This window comes from Astatotilapia calliptera, chromosome 23 (genome assembly GCF_964374335.1).
Source record: "Astatotilapia calliptera chromosome 23, fAstCal68.1, whole genome shotgun sequence".
NCBI classification, from domain to species: domain Eukaryota; kingdom Metazoa; phylum Chordata; class Actinopteri; order Cichliformes; family Cichlidae; genus Astatotilapia; species Astatotilapia calliptera.
The window spans coordinates 41,657,657-41,681,186 of NC_137443.1; the positions used below are offsets into that span (position 1 = coordinate 41,657,657).

At 40.2% G+C, this 23,530-nt stretch overlaps 1 protein-coding gene across 2 annotated transcripts in view; it reads left to right on the top strand.

Moving 5' to 3' along the window:
- LOC113016553 (uncharacterized) overlaps nt 1–23,126 on the top strand; it is a 44,707-nt gene extending 21,581 nt beyond the window's left edge. For both annotated transcript variants that reach the window (XM_080297488.1, XM_080297487.1), the window contains exons 4-26: nt 545–719; nt 1,081–1,368; nt 1,611–1,687; nt 2,466–2,640; nt 3,002–3,286; nt 3,531–3,607; nt 7,884–8,058; nt 8,420–8,704; nt 8,947–9,023; nt 9,796–9,970; nt 10,332–10,619; nt 10,862–10,938; nt 13,694–13,868; nt 14,230–14,517; nt 14,760–14,836; nt 15,609–15,783; nt 16,145–16,432; nt 16,675–16,751; nt 19,507–19,681; nt 20,043–20,330; nt 20,573–20,649; nt 21,423–21,597; nt 22,732–23,126. In XM_080297488.1, the coding sequence (XP_080153614.1) occupies nt 545–719; nt 1,081–1,368; nt 1,611–1,687; nt 2,466–2,640; nt 3,002–3,286; nt 3,531–3,607; nt 7,884–8,058; nt 8,420–8,704; nt 8,947–9,023; nt 9,796–9,970; nt 10,332–10,619; nt 10,862–10,938; nt 13,694–13,868; nt 14,230–14,517; nt 14,760–14,836; nt 15,609–15,783; nt 16,145–16,432; nt 16,675–16,751; nt 19,507–19,681; nt 20,043–20,330; nt 20,573–20,649; nt 21,423–21,597; nt 22,732–22,766 (3,984 nt within the window). In that variant the 3' untranslated portion in view covers nt 22,767–23,126. The remainder of the gene's footprint in view (nt 1–544; nt 720–1,080; nt 1,369–1,610; nt 1,688–2,465; nt 2,641–3,001; nt 3,287–3,530; nt 3,608–7,883; nt 8,059–8,419; nt 8,705–8,946; nt 9,024–9,795; nt 9,971–10,331; nt 10,620–10,861; nt 10,939–13,693; nt 13,869–14,229; nt 14,518–14,759; nt 14,837–15,608; nt 15,784–16,144; nt 16,433–16,674; nt 16,752–19,506; nt 19,682–20,042; nt 20,331–20,572; nt 20,650–21,422; nt 21,598–22,731) is intronic.
- The last annotated feature ends 404 nt before the right edge of the window (nt 23,127–23,530 follow it).

Sequence of the window (23,530 nt, forward strand, 5' to 3'; positions counted from 1 at the left end):
TGTGCTTAAAATGTCTGTGAAACCACTAGCTCTATTGTCAGCAATACTTTTACTCATGTTTCTTTATTTTTTGTTGTATTTTCTGAGTTCAGACACACAGAGTCAGTATGTAAATCATCAGATCCTAAGAACATTCACACAGAAACTGCTGAATCCACAAGGTTTGGATTGGCGTTTCTTCATACTACACATATGTTACTTAAACCTGATCTCTGTTTAATGTTTTAGCTGAGTTTGTGCTTCTGAGAGGAACCACTCTCTTTTACTCGCCTTGATAATTGGAGCATTTGAAATGCACTCAAAGTCCTCTAAACATCTGTTTATAGAGACTTCCTTATCCTGGTAGAGATTTAACTCTGGTGCTGATGAAAGCACTTAGATGTGGTTATGAATTTTGGTTGTCAAACTGCCATTTCTTTCTTTTTGTAATGAGGGGAAGAAGTGACAATATTTACACAGATTATAAAAAGCATGAAAAAGAAAGGAAAAGCAGAGTGTGAGGGAAAGAGATGGAAAAGACTGTTGTCCATATTTTCTTCCACAGAAAGACAACACTGTGAGATTTGAATGGACTAGTGCGGAGACACAGCTGGAAGAAACAGGGGAGATCCTAATAAAAAGAGCTGTAGATGTGGTAAACACCCCTGTGGTTTGCCGTGTTTCTAACCCCATCAGCTTTGCCATCAGTGACCCTGTTATACAAAACTGCTTCACGCCCAGTAAGTATCATGTGCTATCACCTGTCCATTTTTATTTCACTCATCTCCAAATGAAATACATTTCAACTCCTGTTGTTTTATTCTGAAGCTGATCCAAGTGGCGTCTGGATTCCTGTGGTGGTGTGTATACCACCGCAGCATTGCCTGTGGGCCGTAGTTCAGCAACTGAAAAATGTTTTTTGCATATTTGTCTTGTCTTGACACCAGGTTTTCATTCACCTTTTTAAAGATAAAACATGTAATAATTAAAAATGATAATTTCCTTCAGATTTGATGAACTGACACGTGGCTGTTGAGAGCTTTTCTAGCATGACTGTTCTTAATTTGTCATGAAATTCCTCTTTATTTCTTTGTCTTTCAGGCTCTCAGGATGATTGTGTGTACGCTGCAACAGGATCAAGCTTAACTGTGCCACTTAGATATGAGTTGAAGGAATCAGATAACCTGAAATGGTTCAAGGACACAAGTGTAATTTTTTATCGCAGACGGAAACAGGTGATCATGGGGAAAAATGATGATGTTGATTCAACTGGATCACTAAAGCTGACACAACTCACCAAAGACAAGTCAGGACGATACAGACCAGTGGTTACCAATGAAGATGGAATAAATGTGGGAGATTTACAGAGTGTGCGTTTGTGTGTATTAGGTAAGTAACAACATATTATACATACATTTTTCTGGTTATGTAAATATGCAAATATATTTCATAACAAGTGTGTTGATGGATCAGAAGCTGTTTAAGTTTTACATTTTTGTCAACAGAAAATGTTTGATATTAATATAAAGTCACTGTTCAGTTTGGTTTTGCAAGTTTTATGTATTTATTTTTATTAATACATCATTAGCAGAAGTTCATATAATGTTATTTATTACATTTTATTACCTCAGACCGTGTGCAGAAGCCCAGCGTGACGATGACGTGTACAGACTCTGACTCAGTCAGCTTTACTTGCAATGCTCGTCAGGTGAGGACAACTATGAGTCTGTTTCATTTACATTTCAGGTTTCAGGTCAGAATATTTTTCAAAGAGTTGAACCAATAATTGTGAGTTTGGAGACAAAGTTTTCGTTATTTCAGCCTCGCTGAGCTGCTGTGAGCAGCTGTTCTGTTTTATATGAGGAGGTTATAAAATGGTCCAAGTTTAGACATCTTGATCCTCCAGAAGATTCAACTCCACTTACTGATAAAGACACTGAAATGTGCTTAAAATGTCTGTGAAACCACTAGCTCTATTGTCAGCAATACTTTTACTCATGTTTCTTTATTTTTTGTTGTATTTTCTGAGTTCAGACACACAGAGTCAGTATGTAAATCATCAGATCCTAAGAACATTCACACAGAAACTGCTGAATCCACAAGGTTTGGATTGGCGTTTCTTCATACTACACATATGTTACTTAAACCTGATCTCTGTTTAATGTTTTAGCTGAGTTTGTGCTTCTGAGAGGAACCACTCTCTTTTACTCGCCTTGATAATTGGAGCATTTGAAATGGACTCAAAGTCCTCTAAACATCTGTTTATAGAGACTTCCTTATCCTGGTAGAGATTTAACTCTGGTGCTGATGAAAGCACTTAGATGTGGTTATGAATTTTGGTTGTCAAACTGCCATTTCTTTCTTTTTGTAATGAGGGGAAGAAGTGACAATATTTACACAGATTATAAAAAGCATGAAAAAGAAAGGAAAAGCAGAGTGTGAGGGAAAGAGATGGAAAAGACTGTTGTCCATATTTTCTTCCACAGAAAGACAACACTGTGAGATTTGAATGGACTAGTGCGGAGACACAGCTGGAAGAAACAGGGGAGATCCTAATAAAAAGAGCTGTAGATGTGGTAAACACCCCTGTGGTTTGCCGTGTTTCTAACCCCATCAGCTTTGCCATCAGTGACCCTGTTATACAAAACTGCTTCACGCCCAGTAAGTATCATGTGCTATCACCTGTCCATTTTTATTTCACTCATCTCCAAATGAAATACATTTCAACTCCTGTTGTTTTATTCTGAAGCTGATCCAAGTGGCGTCTGGATTCCTGTGGTGGTGTGTATACCACCGCAGCATTGCCTGTGGGCCGTAGTTCAGCAACTGAAAAATGTTTTTTGCATATTTGTCTTGTCTTGACACCAGGTTTTCATTCACCTTTTTAAAGATAAAACATGTAATAATTAAAAATAATAATTTCCTTCAGATTTGATGAACTGACACGTGGCTGTTGAGAGCTTTTCTAGCATGACTGTTCTTAATTTGTCATGAAATTCCTCTTTATTTCTTTGTCTTTCAGGCTCTCAGGATGATTGTGTGTACGCTGCAACAGGATCAAGCTTAACTGTGCCACTTAGATATGAGTTGAAGGAATCAGATAACCTGAAATGGATCAAGGACACAAGAATAATCTTTTATCGCAGACAGAAACAGGTGATCATGGGGAAAAATGATGCTGTTGATTCAACTGGATCACTAAAGCTGACACAACTCACCAAAGACAAGTCAGGACGATACAAACCAGAGGTTTACACAGAGGGAATAAATGTGGGAGATTTACAGAGTGTGCGTTTGTGTGTATTAGGTAAGTAACAACATATTATACATACATTTTTCTGGTTATGTAAATATGCAAATATATTTCATAACAAGTGTGTTGATGGATCAGAAGCTGTTTAATTTTTACATTTTTGTCAACAGAAAATGTTTGATATTAATATAAAGTCACTGTTCAGTTTGGTTTTGCAACAGTTTTATTTATTTATTTTTATTAATACATCATTAGCAGAAGTTCATATAATGTTATTTATTACATTTTATTACCTCAGACCGTGTGCAGAAGCCCAGCGTGACGATGACGTGTACAGACTCTGACTCAGTCAGCTTTACTTGCAATGCTGGTCAGGTGAGGACAACTATGAGTCTGTTTCATTTACATTTCAGGTTTCAGGTCAGAATATTTTTCAAAGTGTTGAACCAATAATTGTGAGTTTGGAGACAAAGTTTTCGTTATTTCAGCCTCGCTGAGCTGCTGTGAGCAGCTGTTCTGTTTTATATGAGGAGGTTATAAAATAGTTTAGACATCTTGATCCTCCAGAAGATTCAACTCCACTTACTGATAAAGACACTGAAATGTGCTTAACATGTCTGTGAAACTTGAGGTTACTCTATTCCGTAACCCCTGTTCTCTGATAACATGAGTGAGGTGTCTCACTATGGGGAACGCTCTCTCAGCGTTGTCCTCAGAAGCCTCTATATCATTACTCCAGCCAGTATTGGCTGGCAGTCGTCACGCTTGCGTCAGGGAGGGGCCACCCTCCTCCCTATAAAAGGGTGTGACGCGGCGTCACCCGTCATTCAAGATAAGCTCACCTCTTCCTCGCTTCGTGCAAGGAGGGTGATCTGGTGAGACACCTCACTCATGTTATCAGAGAACAGGGGTTACGGAATAGAGTAACATCAAGTTCTCTTTCAAACATTCGTTTCGGTGTCTCACTATGGGGATATGCAGACTCCCGTATTGCCAGATAAGCCCATCTGAACGACTGACTGCCAATTTAGGAGGTCTCGTGGGGACCCACACTTAACACAGCGTAGGCTAGAGACGGTGCAGTGACATCCAACCTGTAAAACCTTGCAAAGGTCAAAGGTGAAGCCCAGCTCGCAGCTGCACATATCTCTTCTATAGAGACACCCCTAAAAAGGGCCCAAGAGGTTGCCATCCCTCTGGCAGAATGAGCACGAAGTCCCTCCGGGGGGGGCAGACCCGTGCTGGAATAAGCCAATTGGATCGCCTCGACAATCCAGTGGGAAATGCGTTGTTTTCTAACGGGCTTGCCAAGATGTTGTTTAGCCAGGAAACAAACAGCTGATCCGACCTCCTGAAAGCCTTCGTTCTCTCTATATAGGTACATAAAGCCCTAACTGGACAGAGAGCATGTAGGCGCTCCTGTTCAGGGGAGGAGAAAGGAGGAGGGCAAAAAGCTTCCAGCTCCAATGGGGTGCATTGAAGATAAGGATTTTTGGGCACAAAGGCCGGATTTGGCCTGAGTGTGACTCTAGAGTTATCCCGCGTGAATCGGGTGCACTCTTTGTGTATTGAGAGCGCATGAATATCACTGACATGCTTCACAGATGCGAGAGCCAGGAGCAATGCAGTCTTCACAGACAGGATTTTTATTTCCACCTGGTTTAGTGGTTCAAATGGTGGCTGTGAAACTGCCCCCAGCACCAGGGATAAATCCCACGTGGGAACGAGAGGTTTAGACACTGGGTGGAGCTGTCGTGCCCCTTTCATGAAACGGCAGACTAGCGGGTGATGGCTCACCGGGCCATCCACGAAGCCCACATGGCAGGCTGAAATGGCTGCTAGATATACTTTAATTGTGGAAAAGGCCTTTCCTTTATCTAACAGTTCTTGGAGAAAGGAGAGAATTGTTGTCACAGAGCACTGAAAGGAGAGAGTGTGAGACTTTCCACACCATTCCTCAAATACCCTCCACTTGTTCTCATACAATGATCTTGTGGAGGGGGCTCTAGCACTCTGAATAGTGGCTATAACACCCTGGGGGAGTCCTGCCGTACTCAGATTCAACCTCTCACGGGCCAAGCCCACAGGGCGAGGCGCTCGGGGTGAGGGTGAAAAATCTCCCCCCTGGCTTGGGAGACTAGGTCTCGTCGGAGAGGGAGAGGCCAAGGTTCGCTCCACAAGAGGGGCATGATCTCCGCTAACCAATGGGACCTCATCCACCTTGGGGCGATCAATATCATTGTTAGCCCTCTCTCTCTCACTCTGGTTAGAGTGGGAGAAATTAAGGCCAGTGGAGGGAACGCATAAAGCAGAGCATGTGGCCAGTTGTGAGCTAATGCGTCTACCCCTAGCGGAGCCTCCTGGTCCCTCAGGGAGAAATACAGTGGACACTGAGCGTTCTCCCTCGAGGCAAACAGATCGACCTGTGGCTGGCCAAAGCGGGTCCAGATTTGGGTCACCACATGTGGGTGCAGGGTCCAGTCCCCGTACTGCGGGTTTCCCCTGGACATTAAGTCTGCTCCCAAGTTCAGGGCTCCTGGAATGTGAGTGGCTCTCAGTGACAACAGATTGATGCTGCTCCACATGATCAGTCTGCGAGCCAGCATGTGCAAAGGACGGGAACGTAACCTGCCCTGTCTGTTGATGTATGCCACAACAGTGGTGTTGTCTGTTCTGATCAGAACATGGTGGTTTCTCAACAGGGGAAGGAAGTGTCTCAGTGCTAGAAAAGCTGCTAGCAATTCTAGCCAATTTATATGAGCACCCCTCTTTTGTGAGTCCCAGCTGCCGCTCACTGCTCTGCCCTCGTGAGTGGCACCCCAACCCGTGAGACTCGCGTCCGTGGTCACCACCTTTCTGGCTGTGACAGCTCCCAGTGACACCCCCTGAGTGAGAAATGTGGGATTTCTCCAACAGTGGAGTGCTGCAGCGCAGTCTGCTGTCACTCTGATATAGCGGTGGGTATGGCGCTTTCGATTCAGTCTCAATGATGCAACCCATCGCTGAAATTCCCTCATATGCAGTCTGCCTAGTGGAATGACTGCCAGTGAAGACGCCATTAATCCCAGCATCTGCAGGCATTTTCTGAATGGGAGATATCTTCCCAACTGAAAAATGCCGGCATGTGATAGCATTTTTTTTTTACTCTGTCCACAGAGAGACACGCTCTGTACGAGGCGGAGTTTAGAGCTATTCCTATGAAAGAGATGGCCTGAGCTGGCTGCAGGACACTCTTTTGGTAGTTTATGGTGAAACCCAGAGCCATCAGATGATCCACTGTCAACCTGGTGTGCTCCCTTCACATTATTTCTGACTCTGATAGCAGCAGCCAATCATCTATGTATGTTGCTATGCGGATGCCCCGCCTCTTCAGTGGGGCTATGGCCGCCTCTGTGCATTTCACAAATACCCGAGGGCTCAGTGAGAGACCAAACGGCAGGACCTGGTACTCGTACATTCTGCCCTGAAACGCAAAGCGCAGGAATTTTCTGTGAGGCGGGTAAATAGGGATGTGAAAATATGCGTCCTTCAGGTCTATTGATGTAAACCAATCGCCTGGGCGCACTACATGCAGCAGAGTGGTGGTCGTCAACATCCTGAATTTGTATGACCTCAGATGCTGATTCAGAGCCCGTAGGTCCAGTATCGGACGTAGTCCCCCTCCCTTCTTGGGCACGAGAAAATACCTTGAGTAAAAGCCGCATTGGCTCTGCTCCTGGGGTATTTCTTGTACTGCTCCCTTTGATAGCAAGGTAGTTATTTCTTCTTGCAGGATCCTGGCTGATTCGCCTTTTGCAAGAGAGAAAATCACTTTGTGAAATCTGGGAGGGGTGGTTGCGAATTGCAAACGATAGCCTCGCTCTAATGTCCTCACAACCCATTCTGGCGCAGCGAGAGCTCGCCATCTCTCTATTCTTGCTGACAGCGGCCCCAAAGATAGGCGCTCCACAGTAGACGGAGCTCTGGCTCCCTCTTGTGGCGGAAACTGGTCCTTCTGACCAGACCCGACTGCGCATGTGCAGTCAGTTTCTAAGAAGCGAGAAGAGGAAATGATATAGAGGCTTCTGAGGACAACGCTGAGAGAGCGTTCCCCATAGTGAGACACCGAAACGAATGTTTGAAAGAGAACCACTAGCTCTATTGTCAGCAATACTTTTACTCATGTTTCTTTACTTTTTGTTGTATTTTCTGAGTTCAGACACACAGAGTCAGTATGTAAATCATCAGATCCTAAGAACATTCACACAGAAACTGCTGTATCCACAAGGTTTGGATTGGCGTTTCTTCATACTACACATATGTTACTTAAACCTGATCTCTGTTTAATGTTTTAGCTGAGTTTGTGCTTCTGAGAGGAACCACTCTCTTTTACTCGCCTTGATAATTGGAGCATTTGAAATGGACTCAAAGTCCTCTAAACATCTGTTTATAGAGACTTCCTTATCCTGGTAGAGATTTAACTCTGGTGCTGATGAAAGCACTTAGATGTGGTTATGAATTTTGGTTGTCAAACTGCCATTTCTTTCTTTTTTGTAATGAGGGGAAGAAGTGACAATATTTACACAGATTATAAAAAGCATGAAAAAGAAAGGAAAAGCAGAGTGTGAGGGAAAGAGATGGAAAAGACTGTTGTCCATATTTTCTTCCACAGAAAGACAACACTGTGAGATTTGAATGGACTAGTGCGGAGACACAGCTGGAGGAAACAGGGGAGATCCTAATAAAAAGAGCTGTAGATGTGGTAAACACCCCTGTGGTTTGCCGTGTTTCTAACCCCATCAGCTTTGCCATCAGTGACCCTGTTATACAAAACTGCTTCACGCCCAGTAAGTATCATGTGCTATCACCTGTCCATTTTTATTTCACTCATCTCCAAATGAAATACATTTCAACTCCTGTTGTTTTATTCTGAAGCTGATCCAAGTGGCGTCTGGATTCCTGTGGTGGTGTGTATACCACCGCAGCATTGCCTGTGGGCCGTAGTTCAGCAACTGAAAAATGTTTTTTGCATATTTGTCTTGTCTTGACACCAGGTTTTCATTCACCTTTTTAAAGATAAAACATGTAATAATTAAAAATAATAATTTCCTTCAGATTTGATGAACTGACACGTGGCTGTTGAGAGCTTTTCTAGCATGACTGTTCTTAATTTGTCATGAAATTCCTCTTTATTTCTTTGTCTTTCAGGCTCTCAGGATGATTGTGTGTACGCTGCAACAGGATCAAGCTTAACTGTGCCACTTAGATATGAGTTGAAGGAATCAGATTACCTGAAATGGTTCAAGGACACAAGAATAATCTTTAATCGCAGACAGAAACAGGTGATCATGGGGAAAAATGATGATGTTGATTCAACTGGATCACTAAAGCTGACACAACTCACCAAAGACAAGTCAGGACGATACAAACCAGAGGTTTACACAGAGGGAATAAATGTGGGAGATTTACAGAGTGTGCGTTTGTGTGTATTAGGTAAGTAACAACATATTATACATACATTTTTCTGGTTATGTAAATATGCAAATATATTTCATAACAAGTGTGTTGATGGATCAGAAGCTGTTTAATTTTTACATTTTTGTCAACAGAAAATGTTTGATATTAATATAAAGTCACTGTTCAGTTTTGCTTTGCAAGTTTTATTTATTTATTTTTATTAATACATCATTAGCAGAAGTTCATATAATGTTATTTATTACATTTTATTACCTCAGACCGTGTGCAGAAGCCCAGCGTGACGATGACGTGTACAGACTCTGACTCAGTCAGCTTTACTTGCAATGCTGGTCAGGTGAGGACAACTATGAGTCTGTTTCATTTACATTTCAGGTTTCAGGTCAGAATATTTTTCAAAGAGTTGAACCAATAATTGTGAGTTTGGAGACAAAGTCTTCGTTATTTCAGCCTCGCTGAGCTGCTGTGAGCAGCTGTTCTGTTTTATATGAGGAGGTTATAAAATTGTTTAGACATCTTGATCCTCCAGAAGATTCAACTCCACTTACTGATAAAGACACTGAAATGTGCTTAAAATGTCTGTGAAACCACTAGCTCTATTGTCAGCAATACTTTTACTCATGTTTCTTTATTTTTTGTTGTATTTTCTGAGTTCAGACACACAGAGTCAGTATGTAAATCATCAGATCCTAAGAACATTCACACAGAAACTGCTGAATCCACAAGGTTTGGATTGGTGTTTCTTCATACTACACATATGTTACTTAAACCTGATCTCTGTTTAATGTTTTAGCTGAGTTTGTGCTTCTGAGAGGAACCACTCTCTTTTACTCGCCTTGATAATTGGAGCATTTGAAATGCACTCAAAGTCCTCTAAACATCTGTTTATAGAGACTTCCTTATCCTGGTAGAGATTTAACTCTGGTGCTGATGAAAGCACTTAGATGTGGTTATGAATTTTGGTTGTCAAACTGCCATTTCTTTCTTTTTGTAATGAGGGGAAGAAGTGACAATATTTACACAGATTATAAAAAGCATGAAAAAGAAAGGAAAAGCAGAGTGTGAGGGAAAGAGATGGAAAAGACTGTTGTCCATATTTTCTTCCACAGAAAGACAACACTGTGAGATTTGAATGGACTAGTGCGGAGACACAGCTGGAAGAAACAGGGGAGATCCTAATAAAAAGAGCTGTAGATGTGGTAAACACCCCTGTGGTTTGCCGTGTTTCTAACCCCATCAGCTTTGCCATCAGTGACCCTGTTATACAAAACTGCTTCACGCCCAGTAAGTATCATGTACTATCACCTGTCCATTTTTATTTCACTCATCTCCAAATGAAATACATTTCAACTCCTGTTGTTTTATTCTGAAGCTGATCCAAGTGGCGTCTGGATTCCTGTGGTGGTGTGTATACCACCGCAGCATTGCCTGTGGGCCGTAGTTCAGCAACTGAAAAATGTTTTTTGCATATTTGTCTTGTCTTGACACCAGGTTTTCATTCACTGTTTTAAAGATAAAACATGTAATAATTAAAAATAATAATTTCCTTCAGATTTGATGAACTGACACGTGGCTGTTGAGAGCTTTTCTAGCATGACTGTTCTTAATTTGTCATGAAATTCCTCTTTATTTCTTTGTCTTTCAGGCTCTCAGGATGATTGTGTGTACGCTGCAACAGGATCAAGCTTAACTGTGCCACTTAGATATGAGTTGAAGGAATCAGATTACCTGAAATGGTTCAAGGATGCAAGAATAATCTTTTATCGCAGACAGAAACAGGTGACCACAGGGAAAAATGATGATGTTGATTCAACTGGATCACTAAAGCTGACACAACTCACCAAAGACAAGTCAGGACGATACAGACCAGTGGTTACCAGTGAAGATGGAATAAATGTGGGAGATTTACAGAGTGTGCGTTTGTGTGTATTAGGTAAGTAACAACATATTATACATACATTTTTCTGGTTATGTAAATATGCAAATATATTTCATAACAAGTGTGTTGATGGATCAGAAGCTGTTTAATTTTTACATTTTTGTCAACAGAAAATGTTTGATATTAATATAAAGTCACTGTTCAGTTTGGTTTTGCAAGTTTTATTTATTTATTTTTATTAATACATCATTAGCAGAAGTTCATATAATGTTATTTATTACATTTTATTACCTCAGACCGTGTGCAGAAGCCCAGCGTGACGATGACGTGTACAGACTCTGACTCAGTCAGCTTTACTTGCAATGCTGGTCAGGTGAGGACAATATTTAATATTTTATTGATATCTCATGTTCCTCAAATAGCTACTTATAATTAAGCTGTTGAAGAATCTGTAGACAAAGGCCTCATTTCTCCTCTGCTGAAACCTGCTGAACAAGGGTGGATCTAGAGAAATTTTCTTAAGGTGGCATGGAAATCAAATGGGATGGCAAAATCAAAGTATTAAAAAACAAAACAAACAAAAAAACGTGTTTGCAGGTGTTACATGTGGTTAAAATGATTCAAATGCAGTAAGTATACACATCTCGTATAAATATAGTCTATAACAGGGGTTCTTAACCTTTTTTACCTCGGCGCCCAACTTTTCCACTACAAAGTGGCCCGAGGCCCATTCAGATAATAACACTGTATTGAAAACAATTGATTTTGCTTTTAGTTTGATTTATATGTAATAACTAAATCAAACCTTCATTTTAACAGTTAAAATCTTGTCAAATAAACATGATGATGACATGATGCAATGTAATAATCACAAAGACATTCATTCATTATGTGTATGCGAACCTGCAATAAAAACAAAATGCCAAACAGGTTAACGATTCATGCACCAAATCAAACTGCAAATAGAAATTGAAAGGCTCAAGTCAGGGTTAATAACACACAAACATAATAATTAATAATTGAGTTTTACTACAGCTAAAGAGATAAGAAAAAAGGGGGAAATAGAAATTGGATAAATAATGTAGTGATAAAATAAATACATTCAAAATAATTTTCTAATGAAATAAATAAATAAACCGTTATAAAATTTAAGTAAAGTGCAAATGAAAATATAGTCTCATAATCTGTGAGTGAATTTGAAAGTTGCTTCAGCAGTAAACCTTTTTTCATTGGCAGAACCAGAAGTTACTCTTTATATTTGAGACAAATGAGCAACAACAAACAAGCTGGAACTCCCCTTTTATGCTCACCTCTTAATGAGACACTTGAGCCTGCCTCTGAGACACGGTCAGATGCAGTCTGGGTGGAATAGGGGAAAGGCTCCCTCTCAGAGTAGCTTCCAGTGTTGCTCTGAGTCTGTTTCAGGCTTTGGTCTTGGTTGTGGCCACAATAGAAAATCCCGATTCACACAGATATGTAGTTGTGAATGGGAGAAGGAGTTTCACAGCTCTCAGTGCCAGACACAGATACTCCTTTGAGACAGCAATCCAGAAGGAGCCCAGACCCAGTTTGCCCCACTGCAACTTTAAAGTGCTGTCGGTGGAAAGTTCCCGAATCTGGGATTCCAGATGTGAGGGCAAAGCAACATCATTTTAAATGGGATCCACTGAAAATGGGTCCAAAATCCACATGTCCTTCTCTGGGATCCTCAGGGAAACATTCATCAAATTTCTCTGTCAGTGGTGAAAGGTGCTGACAGACAGAGTCACTGATCTTCACCTGAGGGGATTTTTCCAAGATGTGAGACAAAAGTGGAAACATGTCCATCCTCTTTTCCTGGGCCCTCTTAGTCCACAAAGCAAGTTTACTCTTGAAAGCTTCAACTTTGTCTGTAACAAACGACATGCTGCTGTTTCTCCCTTGAAGTGAGATGTTCAGCTGGTTCAGCAGTGAAAAAATGTCACAGAGGTAGGAAAGCTTTGAATTGGCATAATAATGTGCAAGAGGAGATTTTCTCTGCGTAGGAAAAGACCTCATTCCTTAGTTCAAACAAATGCTTGAGGACCAGTCCTCTTGAAAGCCATCTCACCTCACTGCGGTAGAGCAGCTGGACATGATCTGCTTCCATGTCCTCACAAAGCTTGGCAAAACATCTGGAGTTCACAGCATTATTTTTAGTGAAATTGAGAGTTTTCACACTTACATCCATCACCTCGTGGAACTCTGGTGACATCTCTGTTGCTGCTGCTGCAGGGCTTTCACAGTGGAGAAAACAGTGGGTCCGTTTAGCTTCTGGTGCACGGTCAAGAATCTGCCTAATGAAGCTGTGGTGCCTGCAAGTCCTTGAAGCTGCACCATTACTGTACACCCCAACACAGTTCTGCCAGTCCAGGTCGTTCTCAGTGAAACATTCCTGAGCCGTGGCTCGAGTTGGTAGCAACATGCAAACTGCTGTCCCAGTGATAACAAACACCAGCAGCAATGCACCATTCGTGACATCAGCGGGCTCCTCTAGTTGCAAAGAGAAAAATGGACTACTTTTTATTCTTTCCAGAAGCTGATGCTGTATGTCTAAGGCCATGTCCGCTAAATGGTGGCTCACATTGTTGTTTGAGTGGGATGGTCAGTAGCTTCTTTGCAGCAGCCTCTCCGATCATCTCATGGCACATATGTACAGCGGCAGGCAAAATCAACTCCTCCGCTTTAGTGAAAGACTTTTTACTCTGTGCCACAAGTCTGGACACGAGGTAGCTAGCTTTTAAAGCACATTTAGATTCACCAGTCAGTGACTGATCTCTGTTTAATGTTTTAGCTGAGTTTGTGCTTCTGAGAGGAACCACTCTCTTTTACTCGCCTTGATAATTGGAGCATTTGAAATGGACTCAAAGTCCTCTAAACATCTGTTTATAGAGACTTCCTTATCCTGGTAGAGATTTAACTCTGGTGCTGATGAAAGCACTTAGATGTGGTTATGAATTTTGGTTGTCAAACTGCCATTTCTTTCTTTTTGTAATGAGGGGAAGAAGTGACAATATTTACACAGATTATAAAAAGCATGAAAAAGAAAGGAAAAGCAGAGTGTGAGGGAAAGAGATGGAAAAGACTGTTGTCCATATTTTCTTCCACAGAAAGACAACACTGTGAGATTTGAATGGACTAGTGCGGAGACACAGCTGGAAGAAACAGGGGAGATCCTAATAAAAAGAGCTGTAGATGTGGTAAACACCCCTGTGGTTTGCCGTGTTTCTAACCCCATCAGCTTTGCCATCAGTGACCCTGTTATACAAAACTGCTTCACGCCCAGTAAGTATCATGTGCTATCACCTGTCCATTTTTATTTCACTCATCTCCAAATGAAATACATTTCAACTCCTGTTGTTTTATTCTGAAGCTGATCCAAGTGGCGTCTGGATTCCTGTGGTGGTGTGTATACCACCGCAGCATTGCCTGTGGGCCGTAGTTCAGCAACTGAAAAATGTTTTTTGCATATTTGTCTTGTCTTGACACCAGGTTTTCATTCACCTTTTTAAAGATAAAACATGTAATAATTAAAAATAATAATTTCCTTCAGATTTGATGAACTGACACGTGGCTGTTGAGAGCTTTTCTAGCATGACTGTTCTTAATTTGTCATGAAATTCCTCTTTATTTCTTTGTCTTTCAGGCTCTCAGGATGATTGTGTGTACGCTGCAACAGGATCAAGCTTAACTGTGCCACTTAGATATGAGTTGAAGGAATCAGATAACCTGAAATGGATCAAGGACACAAGAATAATCTTTAATCGCAGACAGAAACAGGTGATCATGGGGAAAAATGATGTTGTTGATTCAACTGGATCACTAAAGCTGACACAACTCACCAAAGACAAGTCAGGACGATACAAACCAGAGGTTATAAATGAAGATGGAATAAATGTGGGAGATTTACCAAGTGTGCGTTTGTGTGTATTAGGTAAGTAACAACATATTATACATACATTTTTCTGGTTATGTAAATATGCAAATATATTTCATAACAAGTGTGTTGATGGATCAGAAGCTGTTTAATTTTTACATTTTTGTCAACAGAAAATGTTTGATATTAATATAAAGTCACTGTTCAGTTTGGTTTTGCAAGTTTTATTTATTTATTTTTATTAATACATCATTAGCAGAAGTTCATATAATGTTATTTATTACATTTTATTACCTCAGACCGTGTGCAGAAGCCCAGCGTGACGATGACGTGTACAGACTCTGACTCAGTCAGCTTTACTTGCAATGCTGGTCAGGTGAGGACAACTATGAGTCTGTTTCATTTACATTTCAGGTTTCAGGTCAGAATATTTTTCAAAGAGTTGAACCAATAATTGTGAGTTTGGAGACAAAGTTTTCGTTATTTCAGCCTCGCTGAGCTGCTGTGAGCAGCTGTTCTGTTTTATATGAGGAGGTTATAAAATAGTTTAGACATCTTGATCCTCCAGAAGATTCAACTCCACTTACTGATAAAGACACTGAAATGTGCTTAAAATGTCTATGAAACCACTAGCTCTATTGTCAGCAATACTTTTACTCATGTTTCTTTATTTTTTGTTGTATTTTCTGAGTTCAGACACACAGAGTCAGTATGTAAATCATCAGATCCTAAGAACATTCACACAGAAACTGCTGAATCCACAAGGTTTGGATTGGCGTTTCTTCATACTACACATATGTTACTTAAACCTGATCTCTGTTTAATGTTTTAGCTGAGTTTGTGCTTCTGAGAGGAACCACTCTCTTTTACTCGCCTTGATAATTGGAGCATTTGAAATGGACTCAAAGTCCTCTAAACATCTGTTTATAGAGACTTCCTTATCCTGGTAGAGATTTAACTCTGGTGCTGATGAAAGCACTTAGATGTGGTTATGAATTTTGGTTGTCAAACTACCATTTCTTTCTTTTTGTAATGAGGGGAAGAAGTGACAATATTTACACAGATTATAAAAAGCATGAAAAAGAAAGGAAAAGCAGAGTGTGAGGGAAAGAGATGGAAAAGACTGTTGTCCATATTTTCTTCCACAGAAAGACAACACTGTGAGATTTGAATGGACTAGTGCGGAGACACAGCTGGAAGAAACAGGGGAGATCCTAATAAAAAGAGCTGTAGATGTGGTAAACACCCCTGTGGTTTGCCGTGTTTCTAACCCCATCAGCTTTGCCATCAGTGACCCTGTTATACAAAACTGCTTCACGCCCAGTAAGTATCATGTGCTATCACCTGTCCATTTTTATTTCACTCATCTCCAAATGAAATACATTTCAACTCCTGTTGTTTTATTCTGAAGCTGATCCAAGTGGCGTCTGGATTCCTGTGGTGGTGTGTATACCACCGCAGCATTGCCTGTGGGCCGTAGTTCAGCAACTGAAAAATGTTTTTTGCATATTTGTCTTGTCTTGACACCAGGTTTTCATTCACTGTTTTAAAGATAAAACATGTAATAATTAAAAATAATAATTTCCTTCAGATTTGATGAACTGACACGTGGCTGTTGAGAGCTTTTCTAGCATGACTGTTCTTAATTTGTCATGAAATTCCTCTTTATTTCTTTGTCTTTCAGGCTCTCAGGATGATTGTGTGTACGCTGCAACAGGATCAAGCTTAACTGTGCCACTTAGATATGAGTTGAAGGAATCAGATTACCTGAAATGGTTCAAGGATGCAAGAATAATCTTTTATCGCAGACAGAAACAGGTGACCACAGGGAAAAATGATGATGTTGATTCAACTGGATCACTAAAGCTGACACAACTCACCAAAGACAAGTCAGGACGATACAGACCAGTGGTTACCAGTGAAGATGGAATAAATGTGGGAGATTTACAGAGTGTGCGTTTGTGTGTATTAGGTAAGTAACAACATATTATACATACATTTTTCTGGTTATGTAAATATGCAAATATATTTCATAACAAGTGTGTTGATGGATCAGAAGCTGTTTAATTTTTACATTTTTGTCAACAGAAAATGTTTGATATTAATATAAAGTCACTGTTCAGTTTGGTTTTGCAAGTTTTATTTATTTATTTTTATTAATACATCATTAGCAGAAGTTCATATAATGTTATTTATTACATTTTATTACCTCAGACCGTGTGCAGAAGCCCAGCGTGACGATGACGTGTACAGACTCTGACTCAGTCAGCTTTACTTGCAATGCTGGTCAGGTGAGGACAATATTTAATATTTTATTGATATCTCATGTTCCTCAAATAGCTACTTATAATTAAGCTGTTGAAGAATCTGTAGACAAAGGCCTCATTTCTCCTCTGCTGAAACCTGCTGAACAAGGGTGGATCTAGAGAAATTTTCTTAAGGTGGCATGGAAATCAAATGGGATGGCAAAATCAAAGTATTAAAAAACAAAACAAACAAAAAAACGTGTTTGCAGGTGTTACATGTGGTTAAAATGATTCAAATGCAGTAAGTATACACATCTCGTATAAATATAGTCTATAACAGGGGTTCTTAACCTTTTTTACCTCGGCGCCCAACTTTTCCACTACAAAGTGGCCCGAGGCCCATTCAGATAATAACACTGTATTGAAAACAATTGATTTTGCTTTTAGTTTGATGTATATGTAATAACTAAATCAAACCTTCATTTTAACAGTTAAAATCTTGTCAAATAAACATGATGATGACATGATGCAATGTAATAATCACAAAGACATTCATTCATTATGTGTATGCGAACCTGCAATAAAAACAAAATGCCAAACAGGTTAACGATTCATGCACCAAATCAAACTGCAAATAGAAATTGAAAGGCTCAAGTCAGGGTTAATAACACACAAACATAATAATTAATAATTGAGTTTTACTACAGCTAAAGAGATAAGAAAAAAGGGGGAAATAGAAATTGGATAAATAATGTAGTGATAAAATAAATACATTCAAAATAATTTTCTAATGAAATAAATAAATAAACCGTTATAAAATTTAAGTAAAGTGCAAATGAAAATATAGTCTCATAATCTGTGAGTGAATTTGAAAGTTGCTTCAGCAGTAAACCTTTTTTCATTGGCAGAACCAGAAGTTACTCTTTATATTTGAGACAAATGAGCAACAACAAACAAGCTGGAACTCCCCTTTTATGCTCACCTCTTAATGAGACACTTGAGCCTGCCTCTGAGACACGGTCAGATGCAGTCTGGGTGGAATAGGGGAAAGGCTCCCTCTCAGAGTAGCTTCCAGTGTTGCTCTGAGTCTGTTTCAGGCTTTGGTCTTGGTTGTGGCCACAATAGAAAATCCCGATTCACACAGATATGTAGTTGTGAATGGGAGAAGGAGTTTCACAGCTCTCAGTGCCAGACACAGATACTCCTTTGAGACAGCAATCCAGAAGGAGCCCAGACCCAGTTTGCCCCACTGCAACTTTAAAGTGCTGTCGGTGGAAAGTTCCCGAATCTGGGATTCCAGATGTGAGGGCAAAGCAACATCATTTTAAATGGGATCCACTGAAAATGGGTCCAAAATCCACATGTCCTTCTCTGGGATCCTCAGGGAAACATTCATCAAATTTCTCTGTCAGTGGTGAAAGGTGCTGACAGACAGAGTCACTGATCTTCACCTGAGGGGATTTTTCCAAGATGTGAGACAAAAGTGGAAACATGTCCATCCTCTTTTCCTGGGCCCTCTTAGTCCACAAAGCAAGTTTACTCTTGAAAGCTTCAACTTTGTCTGTAACAAACGACATGCTGCTGTTTCTCCCTTGAAGTGAGATGTTCAGCTGGTTCAGCAGTGAAAAAATGTCACAGAGGTAGGAAAGCTTTGAATTGGCATAATAATGTGCAAGAGGAGATTTTCTCTGCGTAGGAAAAGACCTCATTCCTTAGTTCAAACAAATGCTTGAGGACCAGTCCTCTTGAAAGCCATCTCACCTCACTGCGGTAGAGCAGCTGGACATGATCTGCTTCCATGTCCTCACAAAGCTTGGCAAAACATCTGGAGTTCACAGCATTATTTTTAGTGAAATTGAGAGTTTTCACACTTACATCCATCACCTCGTGGAACTCTGGTGACATCTCTGTTGCTGCTGCTGCAGGGCTTTCACAGTGGAGAAAACAGTGGGTCCGTTTAGCTTCTGGTGCACGGTCAAGAATCTGCCTAATGAAGCTGTGGTGCCTGCAAGTCCTTGAAGCTGCACCATTACTGTACACCCCAACACAGTTCTGCCAGTCCAGGTCGTTCTCAGTGAAACATTCCTGAGCCGTGGCTCGAGTTGGTAGCAACATGCAAACTGCTGTCCCAGTGATAACAAACACCAGCAGCAATGCACCATTCGTGACATCAGCGGGCTCCTCTAGTTGCAAAGAGAAAAATGGACTACTTTTTATTCTTTCCAGAAGCTGATGCTGTATGTCTAAGGCCATGTCCGCTAAATGGTGGCTCACATTGTTGTTTGAGTGGGATGGTCAGTAGCTTCTTTGCAGCAGCCTCTCCGATCATCTCATGGCACATATGTACAGCGGCAGGCAAAATCAACTCCTCCGCTTTAGTGAAAGACTTTTTACTCTGTGCCACAAGTCTGGACACGAGGTAGCTAGCTTATAAAGCACATTTAGATTCACCAGTCAGTGACTGATCTCTGTTTAATGTTTTAGCTGAGTTTGTGCTTCTGAGAGGAACCACTCTCTTTTACTCGCCTTGATAATTGGAGCATTTGAAATGGACTCAAAGTCCTCTAAACATCTGTTTATAGAGACTTCCTTATCCTGGTAGAGATTTAACTCTGGTGCTGATGAAAGCACTTAGATGTGGTTATGAATTTTGGTTGTCAAACTGCCATTTCTTTCTTTTTGTAATGAGGGGAAGAAGTGACAATATTTACACAGATTATAAAAAGCATGAAAAAGAAAGGAAAAGCAGAGTGTGAGGGAAAGAGATGGAAAAGACTGTTGTCCATATTTTCTTCCACAGAAAGACAACACTGTGAGATTTGAATGGACTAGTGCGGAGACACAGCTGGAAGAAACAGGGGAGATCCTAATAAAAAGAGCTGTAGATGTGGTAAACACCCCTGTGGTTTGCCGTGTTTCTAACCCCATCAGCTTTGCCATCAGTGACCCTGTTATACAAAACTGCTTCACGCCCAGTAAGTATCATGTGCTATCACCTGTCCATTTTTATTTCACTCATCTCCAAATGAAATACATTTCAACTCCTGTTGTTTTATTCTGAAGCTGATCCAAGTGGCGTCTGGATTCCTGTGGTGGTGTGTATACCACCGCAGCATTGCCTGTGGGCCGTAGTTCAGCAACTGAAAAATGTTTTTTGCATATTTGTCTTGTCTTGACACCAGGTTTTCATTCACCTTTTTAAAGATAAAACATGTAATAATTAAAAATGATAATTTCCTTCAGATTTGATGAACTGACACGTGGCTGTTGAGAGCTTTTCTAGCATGACTGTTCTTAATTTGTCATGAAATTCCTCTTTATTTCTTTGTCTTTCAGGCTCTCAGGATGATTGTGTGTACGCTGCAACAGGATCAAGCTTAACTGTGCCACTTAGATATGAGTTGAAGGAATCAGATTACCTGAAATGGTTCAAGGACACAAGTGTAATTTTTTATCGCAGACGGAAACAGGTGATCATGGGGAAAAATGATGATGTTGATTCAACTGGATCACTAAAGCTGACACAACTCACCAAAGACAAGTCAGGACGATACAGACCAGTGGTTACCAATGAAGATGGAATAAATGTGGGAGATTTACAGAGTGTGCGTTTGTGTGTATTAGGTAAGTAACAACATATTATACATACATTTTTCTGGTTATGTAAATATGCAAATATATTTCATAACAAGTGTGTTGATGGATCAGAAGCTGTTTAATTTTTACATTTTTGTCAACAGAAAATGTTTGATATTAATATAAAGTCACTGTTCAGTTTGGTTTTGCAAGTTTTATGTATTTATTTTTATTAATACATCATTAGCAGAAGTTCATATAATGTTATTTATTACATTTTATTACCTCAGACCGTGTGCAGAAGCCCAGCGTGACGATGACGTGTACAGACTCTGACTCAGTCAGCTTTACTTGCAATGCTCGTCAGGTGAGGACAACTATGAGTCTGTTTCATTTACATTTCAGGTTTCAGGTCAGAATATTTTTCAAAGAGTTGAACCAATAATTGTGAGTTTGGAGACAAAGTTTTCGTTATTTCAGCCTCGCTGAGCTGCTGTGAGCAGCTGTTCTGTTTTATATGAGGAGGTTATAAAATTGTTTAGACATCTTGATCCTCCAGAAGATTCAACTCCACTTACTGATAAAGACACTGAAATGTGCTTAAAATGTCTGTGAAACCACTAGCTCTATCGTCAGCAATACTTTTACTCATGTTTCTTTATTTTTTGTTGTATTTTCTGAGTTCAGACACACAGAGTCAGTATGTAAATCATCAGATCCTAAGAACATTCACACAGAAACTGCTGAATCCACAAGGTTTGGATTGGCGTTTCTTCATACTACACATATGTTACTTAAACCTGATCTCTGTTTAATGTTTTAGCTGAGTTTGTGCTTCTGAGAGGAACCACTCTCTTTTACTCGCCTTGATAATTGGAGCATTTGAAATGGACTCAAAGTCCTCTAAACATCTGTTTATAGAGACTTCCTTATCCTGGTAGAGATTTAACTCTGGTGCTGATGAAAGCACTTAGATGTGGTTATGAATTTTGGTTGTCAAACTGCCATTTCTTTCTTTTTTGTAATGAGGGGAAGAAGTGACAATATTTACACAGATTATAAAAAGCATGAAAAAGAAAGGAAAAGCAGAGTGTGAGGGAAAGAGATGGAAAAGACTGTTGTCCATATTTTCTTCCACAGAAAGACAACACTGTGAGATTTGAATGGACTAGTGCGGAGACACAGCTGGAAGAAACAGGGGAGATCCTAATAAAAAGAGCTGTAGATGTGGTAAACACCCCTGTGGTTTGCCGTGTTTCTAACCCCATCAGCTTTGCCATCAGTGACCCTGTTATACAAAACTGCTTCACGCCCAGTAAGTATCATGTGCTATCACCTGTCCATTTTTATTTCACTCATCTCCAAATGAAATACATTTCAACTCCTGTTGTTTTATTCTGAAGCTGATCCAAGTGGCGTCTGGATTCCTGTGGGTATATTTCATATCTTATATGAAATGAGGAGCAATTAAACTTCACACAATGAACTAATTTTTTTTCTATTTCTAGTCCCACTTAAAATGCCAAATACAATTTGCTGTCATTCTTCACCATCAGATATTTGTATTTTTTTTGTGGTAATCCTTGTTGTTGTCATTTGTTGTTTCCAGACCATACAGAAAAAGCTGATTCTTTTTACCTAGAAATGCAGCCAAGGCGCAAGGTTTTAATAAAAATGTCAAACTATTTACAGAACAATCAGGTGTTCTGCATCAAATAAGATGCCACACAAATTATTTGTGCCTCTCCAAAAAATAATTTCTTTCCACTATAAGCTAAAGGAGAATATCACAATCCTGATGCCTGCAGGCCTCACAGCAGGGGTGTATCACTCCTGCTGTTATCCACCTGGAGACAGCGTTTACACTGTAATCTGCCTTTGGTGGCTTTTTGGCTGTGACATTCAGCCTTATTGTTCTGACACACAAAACAAAATTTTTTGTGACTGGGTGGTCTGGGTTTGATTTCTTTTTTTTTTTAAATCTGAGTGACACCTACCCTATGTGTTCAGGTTTTAGAGTTTGTTGATTGGAAAGCAGATGAAGTTCGATTCTGGCTCATCCCTGTTTAGCTGACAGCACCACGCCAAAGCCAGCGTCTTAGTAATGGCAGATTTTGCCAGAAATGTTGAAAGTTGATTGTGATGTGAAGACACAGGATGTGTTTTGTCCTGTTTTCCTCCTTTCACACCAGGGTCGGGGCAGATGACCACTTCTCGCTGAGCTGGAGGTTTTTTCCTGTTAAGAGCTTTTCCTTCTCACTGTCACTAAAGTTCTTACTCATAGGGGGTCATATGATTGTTGGGGTTTTCTCTGTTTCTTTGGATTAGTGTAGGGTCTTTAAAATATAAAGTGTCTCGCAGCAACTATTGTTGTGATTTGGCGCAGTATTGACACAACTGAACTGAGCTCATTCTCCCTCTGACCTGTTGTCTATGCTTATTTTAACAGAGGAGGAGGAGCTTCGTTTGCAGATCCCTCAGTAACAGCAGCAACATCAGCATCAGCTGTAGTGAGCTGGCCTGCAACACTCAAATAACTGATCTCCACCATCACGACCAGCAGCATCCCAGAACCTCTGAGTGAGACAACAGAAAAAATACAATCATTATCCAGCCTCAGTGATGAGATGAAACAGTGTGTTTAGTGTGTTTACACTGACTGTATAAACTGGGTTAAATGTGCACACAATAATGGAGCAGGTTAAAGGAAATGAATCCATACAGGCAATCTAATCTAAATCTAAACAAGTGCTAATCAGTATTTGATCAACATTAATGGACTAATGACTCATGTGTTACAGTGTTTTTAAAAGATACATTATTAAAACTACATTATTCTTGGAATACTGTCGTCTACCTTATTTTCCGCACTATAAGGCACACTTAAAATCCTTTAGTTTTCTCAAAAATCGACAGCATACCTTATAATCCGGTGCACCTTATGAATGAATTCTGGTTGTGCTTACTGACCTTGAACTGATTTTATGTGGTACATGGCGCTCAAAAATCTGTCAAAAAAAGTTTTAGTACGAAGCTATGAAGCTGCACTGCTTGATGGATTGTCGGAGCATTTCGGCTACCATAGCCGGGAGCCTCGCAGAGTAGTCTGGGTCCAAAACTCCGCTTCAGGTCCCAAAGTCAAACGAACACTGCGGCATCACTGAGAGTTAAAAACTGTCTAAATTCTTTCATCTTTAATAAAATGATCAGCGTTGCTGCTCTACCAGTTGTAACAATTAAGTTTGACA